Source organism: Eupeodes corollae, chromosome 2 (genome assembly GCF_945859685.1).
Source record: "Eupeodes corollae chromosome 2, idEupCoro1.1, whole genome shotgun sequence".
NCBI lineage: Eukaryota > Metazoa > Arthropoda > Insecta > Diptera > Syrphidae > Eupeodes > Eupeodes corollae.
The window spans coordinates 61,957,236-61,965,834 of NC_079148.1; the positions used below are offsets into that span (position 1 = coordinate 61,957,236).

Here is an 8,599-nt window from a genome sequence, read left to right on the forward strand (position 1 = left end):
TTTTTTAAATCTCAAAATATACAGTTGTATACACTTTATCCACTGCACATCAACGACATCCAACATTTAAACAGATTTAAACTTCAAAGTAGTACCCATTCACCCACACCGGAATGGTTGAGAGTTGAAAGTGACTAGACCCTAGTTCTCATTTATTAAATTTATTATTTATTTATTTAAACTTAAAATCGGATTTGTGTAGGAATTCAAATACGCGCCTCAGTTACACACCTCATTGTGTATCCCACTTAAGACACACCAACATTTGTTTCCCTCCTAAATCAGATGCACCAACCCGAAGAAAATAAAATCTAACAACTTGACACTTAAATGACGTTTGAATAATGACAGCTGAAAGATAATTTTCCAAAAAATTAAAGTTGTTCGAAAAATCTTGCGACGATGGCCAGCTTAATTAAAGGGCTTCAACTTGCCCAACAAATTTCAAAGAATTCTTCAATTCTTTTCACTGCCTCCAGAACTGCTTCCCGTAAGTAAACTGAATCTATGTCAATTAAACTTAATTAATCGATGGAAGTCTGCTGAAATTATTTACACTGCTTCTTTACGTAATCCACACTCATCACATCACCATTTATCCGACTGACATTTCAACACTTGTTCTCATAATTCTTCCCAAATATTTGATTAGAATTCGTTTATTTTATTTAAGATTGGAACAAGGATTTCAAACCAGGTCCATTCCCAAAAACCCAAGAAGAACGTGAAGCAGCAGCCAAAAAATATAATCTGCTACCAGAGGAATATCGCCCCTATGCAGATGAAGGTCTGTACTATGGTGACTACCCTCATTTGCCAGAAGGTCCCAATGGGCTAGGTGTTGAGGCTAAGGATAATTACTATCCATATGATTATCCCGAACACAAAAGGAACTTCAATGAACCGGTAAAGTTATAATTACTTTGATTTTTAACCCGGTTTAAATTCATATTGGTCTTTTTTAGGTTCATGCCCAAATCGATTTGATTGGTGAGGATCGTTACAGTCAACCTGAAAAAACACGTTTGGAGAATTGGCAATACTTTGCCAGTTTCTTTGGATTTATGACAGGCTGCTTTGTTCTGTATTACTGGTTGGAAGACAAGAAAATGTTCCGACCAGTTCTGCCCAAGCAGTACCCTGGAAAGGGCAAAGTACATTATACTTTCGAGCCGAATAACTAATGAAAATTATGATTTTGCAATTTAGTAGCGATAATTTATGAAATAAATAAAGAAGATGGCAATTAATGATTTGTTGATCAAATTGGGAAAATTATGTTATATTTTTTAAAAATATGTTTTAAGACATTTTTGGTCTTTGGTTTATTAAGTAATTTGACTTACCTTGTTTGTCGTAGAAAACAAAGTGTTTGAAAATTCAAAAACACGGCTTGGTTTCGGTGAAATTCATGATTTAAACACATTATTTGGGGAAGCATCTTCTTCTAGTATTCATTTTTGTTTTAAAAATGAAAAGTCTTCCGAGCGAGATGTCGACGCAATACCCTTAGTACACAACAGGAAATAAAGAACCGTTACCGTTATCACTTTGCTGTGCACATCACTTTTATGTATAAATTTAGTTTAAAATCTTAATCTTTCGCTGTGGATTAAAGCAATTTTGCACTAGTTTTGTAAAAAAAACTAATTTTCATTACAATTAAAACTGAATTAAGGAATTTAAAACTACCGGGCCCGTATTACGAATCACAAAACACGACACAAAAATACGAAACCAAAAAACACAATAGCCACGGCATAAACCGATTACCGAATTACGAAAATGGATCCATGTAAATGTTGCCAGATAAAAATAAAAAAAGAATTTTATTTCGAAGCGCATCCAACTTCATACCTTTCAAGATCTTTAAAAAATATTTGCTTAGCCGGTTATTCATAAATTAAGACCGACACTTTTTGATATTTGTCATTGAAGTAATTTGAAGAGATTCGGATTTTTATGTTCCATCACAATTGGATTTCTAGAAATAAGTAATCTAGTGGACAAAATTTGATTGGGGCTAAAGGGTATGGCCAGCTTTAAATGTTAACAAATTATTTTTTTTTTGGGGTGTCCCAGGATTGAACTAAGATTGATATTTTTCAAAAAATTAGTGGTTGAATCTAGGTTAGCAATAAGTTTTAAAATCTCGGCAATTATGAATTTAAGTGACTTGGTTCAGACTTTTTGGTAGGAAATTGAATTGCCTAGAAAATTGTCCCTTATTTGTTTTTTTTAGCCTTTACATTTATGATATAACGGCAGAAGAAAAAATTATAAAAAGTTAGGTTAATTGGCCCTTTAATTCTCTGTTGGTAAACGTAAGTGATTCATTTCAAATGACACTTGAAATGCAGTGGACGACTGCTAAACATTATTTCTAAGGGCTAAAAATGACATTTCCAACTAATTTTTAGCATAAGAAGTGAAAAAAAAGATTAATTACCTTAGTATAGTGTGATTTTAAAAGCGTGGAACTTTTGAATGCAATAAAGACATTATTATCGTTGGTTTCTTTTTTTAAATTGACATGAATTTTACTTTTTTTGTGGCAATACTTGGATTACTTTTCCCAACATTTGCGGCCGTATAACTCGACGAGAGCTGTCATTCAAGTGTTCAATCACTTCAGGCTTATATTGGCGTAGACTAGCAACTTCAAATATCCCCTCTGAAAGTAGTCAAGAGGCTTTAAATCTCACGATCATGGGTTTGTAACGTGAAACTATTCAATTTTCTTCAATAAATCAGTTGTGGCACGAGCTGTTTCATGTTGTACCCTTTTATTGAAACCGTAGCTCAACAAACACTTGAGGATTATCATCACTTCAAGTAAGGCCGTTTTATTTTTAAACAAAAGTGAGCTTCATCGCTAAAAAAAATTCTTTTTTATGAATTGGGACCAACGGAAATCTTGTTTAAGTCCTAACTCGAAGGCTTCAATTCAAATCACTTGACAGCAGACAAAATGGCCACCATAGTAAAAAAAAGTGTTGTCAACTTAAAACTTTATATGTACAGTTGTGTTCATAAAAATAACATTTAATTAGATTGTCAATTATTTAAATAACGGAAATTCTTACAAAAAAAAATTACCATGTTACTTGCATCTAACGGTCTTTAGTTTTCATATTAGAGACTTTTAGCTTGAATGTTTTCCCTAGTTTTCCCGGTGAACACTCTGGATATAGAGTGTTCAGAAAAATAGCAGTGCTTTTGATTTTATAATTAAAAAGTGGTAAAAATTATTTCTTTTTTTTATTTTTCGTTAAGTGAATATTTTACTACATAAAGTTTTAAGTATTTGTAACATACTGGCATATAAAAAATTAATAAATATTAGCTCAAAAATAAACAATGAGACGGTCAAGACACTGCACCGAAGAAATTCGAAAACTGCGTTTGGAGGGAAAAACCTACTAAAATATTCAAGACATCCTAGGCTGCTCAGCAAAAATGGTCATTAACGTCTTAAAATGGTAAAATAAACCGAAAACGCGATTCCCAAAAAGGATGGCTACTGAAATAACTGACAGAAAAATTGTTCAGTTAGCAAAACAGAACCCTTCCATAGGCTCTAGGAAAATAAGAAATGGACTTCAACTGTCTGTTAGCGCTGTTACAATACGAATACGTCTTTTATATGCGAAGTTACCAGCCCGAAGTTTACGCAAGGTATCATTCGTGACGAAAAGGCATGTGGCAAAGAGAATGGAGTTTGTTAAAGCACATAGAGATCAGGCAAAAGAGGAATGGATTAATGTTCTGTGGAGCGATGAAAACAAAGTCGTCCTTTTTGGGTCCGAGGTTAGTCGAAAATATGGGAGAAGACCCTAAAATGCAGCATACGATCCACGGTACTCTATAAAAACAGTGAAGCATGGTGGAGGAAAAATTATGATATGGGCTTGCTTATGGGCTTGCTACGGGGTCTGGTCTACTTATCCCATGGGGGGTATAAAGGATGCAACCGAGTATGTGAAAATTCTCGAGGAGGTTATGTTACCCTATGCTGAAGAGGAAATGCCTTTGGTTTGGGTATACCAACAAAACTATGATCCAAAACAACACTCCGCTATGGAGTGTCCCGCTCAATTACTGCGACAAAGCTAATGGTAAAAATACTTATTTTCTGTTATTATGAAACAAAAATATTTCACTTTGTTATTAGAAGTTTAATGAAATATATTATAACGTTGATATTGAAGGCCTTTTTGTTTTATTTGGAGAGCACTGCTATTTTTATGAAAACAACTATACCTCTTCTGGTGTCCTGACTCTGTTGCATGTTTTTTTTTTTGTAATACAGAATTTCAAAATAGGACGGAAAAATTCGTATTTGTTTGGATATTAACGCCTTAAATTCATCGGGTCTGTGTGAACATTTTCTGACCTAAGTCCTTTTTGCCTAACGCTAACGTCAAAGAATTGTGATCGGCAAAATGTATTCTGTTGATGGCAAATAAAGCAAAAAGAAAGATCTTTCAATATTGGCAGATTTTTCACGAACATTTGTTCTACCAACCACGTAAACACCCAATTTTATCTGTCTCGTCTAAAAACACAATTTTTATATTTTCACTAACTGGATTATGTTCTTTCCAACTCCACCATTCAATTTTTAACTTGCAAAGTTTTTAAAGAGGAAAGAACAACAAAAGCTTATTGGATTGAAAATTATGAAAATTAAAATAAATAGGAAGTCACTGACAAAATAAGAAAAAAGAAGTTATGCAAAATGAGGTTGAAAAGGATTGCTTCATTATTGTTACACTTTTTTATATTTTGTATTTTTAAATGTTCCTGCTGTTTTCACTTCTAAAATAAATTTGCATATTCTCTTTTCCCTATCATGAAAATTGTCTTCTAATGAGTCTACCAATTCTATTGTTTTCTAAAGTTTTCCAAAAGTGTAAACAGACTATTATTTAGTGGAAGATACAAAATTGTCGGCTATTGCCACGCAACTTTTCTACCAAAAATTGTCTAAAATCTAGATAAAATCAACCAACCACATAAAAGACAATATTTACTTGATAGAAAATTGGCAACTATCATCTAATTGGATGCTACAACCAAAATAGGAAGATCTTGCAATCGTGTATTGGGCGGCTTCAAGAACATTGGGAGACCTCATTTCCAGTCAACTGCTTTCGAGTGTCATGAATTTCAAATTCAGAAGTTTAATTCACAAAACTCTACCTTCAGTTCATAGTACAAAAACTACCAAAAACATTGAGCAGGTTCAGACGACTTTAGGGACTTGAGAGTAAGACAAGTATCTGATTGGTCAGCTGCCAAAAAATTGCCGTTCAATTAAGGCAACTTTAATGGAAAGTCGACTGGAAGGTTAGTCACTAAAAATCTCCCTTATAATCAAGTCAAGTCAACTTATGTCAAAATGACAATTGATCATATTTGTTAAGCTAAACATTATTTCTCTATGATTTATTTATTTTCTGCACAATTCCATTTGAGGTTTTGTGTAAAAGGGATCCTTGTAAAATTGGAAAAGAAATGAGACATATTTCCAAACAATACAAAATGTGAGTAGTGAAGGACTTGTAGCTTTCCTGATAATACTTTTGTAGACAATAATAAGAAACATTTAAGCTTCTAACCAAATTGTTGTAAGATAAAACAATAAATGGATAATCCAAACGATTTGTGGGACGATGATGAATTGATAGGTGTGTAACAATTTAATAAATAAGAGATAATCTTGAAGTTTAAAAAAATAGATCATAATTGTCTTCTAAAATTGGGGGCAAATAGCTTCTTCATCGTCTTTTATGTACAGAACATTCTTAAATACACCTTAAACTTACATTTTGTATCTTTTTGTTTACCAACAAATACAAAAAAGATGAAACCAATTAACAGCTGTTATTTAACATGTAAAACGCTAACAAAAAGGTATCCGGATACTCTATCTGTCTGAGATTTAAAGAAGCCATAGGGTAATAAAGTTCAGCTGTCATTTTGACAGAAGTAGACTTGGCTTGATATTTAGAGAAATTTTTCGTGACTAACTTTCCATTAAAGGGAGCGTTCAAGTAATACGAAACGCAATTTTGGGGGAGGGGGTCTCGTAAAACGTTACGATGCGTTACAGGGGAGGAGGGGGTCTTTCTTACAACACGTTGCGTAACATTGATTTTTTTTTAATTGAATGAAGGATGGTAACAATTGTGTGTAAAGCTGAAAATTTATAAGAAAAATAAACAAAAAAACGCAGGTGTTGCGGATTAAAAATCTCTTGTTTTATTTAGTAAGGTAGGGTAGGGTGGGGCACATGCGACAGATTTTCTATAAATTCCTTAAAACTTGTTTAAAAATGCATTTTTGAACGAGGTTTTTGTTTTATTTGAAACTTAAACAATTTTACTCAAGGAAATCACAAAGCTTGAAGATTTTACTCAAACCTAGGAGTTTAAAACAGATATGTTAAACAACTACTTCAAAATGTCGAAAGTGCCCCGTAGGTGGGGCACTTTCGTCGTACTCATGGGGCACATTCGACGCACATGTCGATGATACAGAATGTAGAAAAAAAATATTTTTTTTTCCTCGGTTATCGCACATTTTTTTTTATTTATTTAAATAAATCAATCTCATATCTAAAAACATAAAAGTTAAATAAGGTACTATACACATTCATCTTTTATACGATTATACATACGTATCAACTAAGATCACAAAGTATCAATAACTTTTAGGTGAGAGTATTGAATCATTTTTGCGTAGTAATCTCCGGTAAAAAGTAATTTATTGAACGTTGTACAGGTTCATGTCAACTTTTTTGAAAAAAATTAGATTAGAATATCTTGATGATCCAGCTGGGTGTTCTGGCAATGGCAGCTTCAAATCGAAATCACTTCTAAAGACAAGAGATATATCTTCAAAGAGGGGCTTAAAAAATTGCCAACTGTTCGGTTTTTTACGGAAAAAATCTACGTAAAAATGAAACTCGTTCTCATTTTTTAAATCTAAATCAGAAACTTCTTGTATCTACGCTTTCATCTTTTTTTCGATTTTTGTAATCTTCTATTTCTTATATGATTTTTTTTTTCTTGTTTGCGCTTTAGTTCAATGATTCTGTTCTTTTAAGGGGTCTCAGTGTAGACTCTGTATTTATTCTATATATGGATTTTGGTGTGGGAATTTTTGGAACTGGTCTTATTTCATGGGGAGTGATTTGAACCGTTCTTATCTCTTGGTGAGTCCTTTGAATGTCTTCTTGCATAATTTGTGGTTCAATTTGCCGTTCAGAAGGAACTGTAGCCGTACAATATTCAGAATCTTAAAAAATTAAGCTGTTAAAAGGGTATATCCCTGTGGCCTTAATTCCCTTTTTAATATTTTCAGGACAAAAAGCTCTTTGAAAAGGAACTTTTGTCAATCGAGCAATATCGTAAATTGATATCAGTTTACCTGGGTTATTCACTTGAAACTCATTAAAAAAAATTTGCAATAGCTTTTGAATGGGCCAAATATGGAAACGTCCAGTGGTTGCAGCTTATGAGAGCAATGAGATGGAAAAGACAAGAGCTCAATTCCATTTTCTCGACAAAAGTCTATACCTTCCAGTCCATAGTGTGATAAATGGTTGTCCAAAATAATAAGAATAGGTTTCTCTTCTCAGTTGGTAAAATTCTGGATGTGCTTTAATTCGTGAATAAACGGTTCTCCGACTATCCATCCATTTTTGCTCAAAAGACCAATACAGTTGCTGTGAACGTCTTTAATAAATTCATCCTTAAATCTGATCCTGGGGAAGACATACACTGGAGGTAGAGCCCAACCAGCAGCATTAACAATCCCTACAACTGTAACAAGAGTCCTCCTCTCTGCGAATGACACCTCGCTTACAGAGCGTTTCCCTTTTTCTGATATTACCTAAATTTTAGTTTTGGGTCAACAATTTCAAAATATTGTTTTTAAAAGATTGTCTTACCTTTGGAGGGGCTAAGCCCGTTGAAATACCAGTTTCATCCAAATTAAAAATACTTTTTGGTTCAAATTGATGCTTTTCGAAGTCTTTTTAAATTTGTAAAGAATTCCTCCACCGAAGTTTATTAAAGCCTCTTAATCTTGCTAAGCTTATATTTTCGGGCCTGCGCAAGGAAATATCAGGGTTTCTTTTGAGAAGTCCACGAACCCGATATAAGCTTCTTTTTCGACTAACCATGAACTGTAATATTATTTTTTGTTGCATATTCAAAAGCAAAATTTCGAGCTATTGAATACGAAAATACAAAAGTTTGAGCAGAACACCTTTTAAAGTATTCCACGAGTTCACGCTCCTGATACTTGGAAAACACTTGTTGGGTCGTATATTTGGAGTTGAATGTTGATTCAGTTTCTTAAGTCTGGAAATAAGTGTCGTACGTTTCAAGTCATATGTATTTCCGAGCCGCTGACGTGGGTGTTTCTGTTTTGCTTAAAATTTCTTCCAGAGCAGTTTTAAGCTTTGTTTCATCGATATCGCAGCGATCAGTCTTCTTCTTATATGAGCGAACCATTCTTAAAAAAAAATTACAGAAATAACATGGGGCACATTCGACTATTGTCGTAAGTGCCCCACACTTAGTTT

At 33.4% G+C, this 8,599-nt stretch overlaps 1 protein-coding gene across 1 annotated transcript; it reads left to right on the forward strand.

Annotated features, from left to right (window-relative positions):
* Positions 1–330: 330 nt before the first annotated feature.
* Positions 331–1,278, forward strand: LOC129945812 (NADH dehydrogenase [ubiquinone] 1 beta subcomplex subunit 8, mitochondrial). Its single transcript, XM_056055740.1, has 3 exons — positions 331–490; positions 674–906; positions 966–1,278. Exons 1-3 carry the CDS (start codon positions 403–405, stop codon positions 1,182–1,184), a joined length of 540 nt encoding a protein of 179 aa, XP_055911715.1. The 5' UTR covers positions 331–402; the 3' UTR covers positions 1,185–1,278.
* The last annotated feature ends 7,321 nt before the right edge of the window (positions 1,279–8,599 follow it).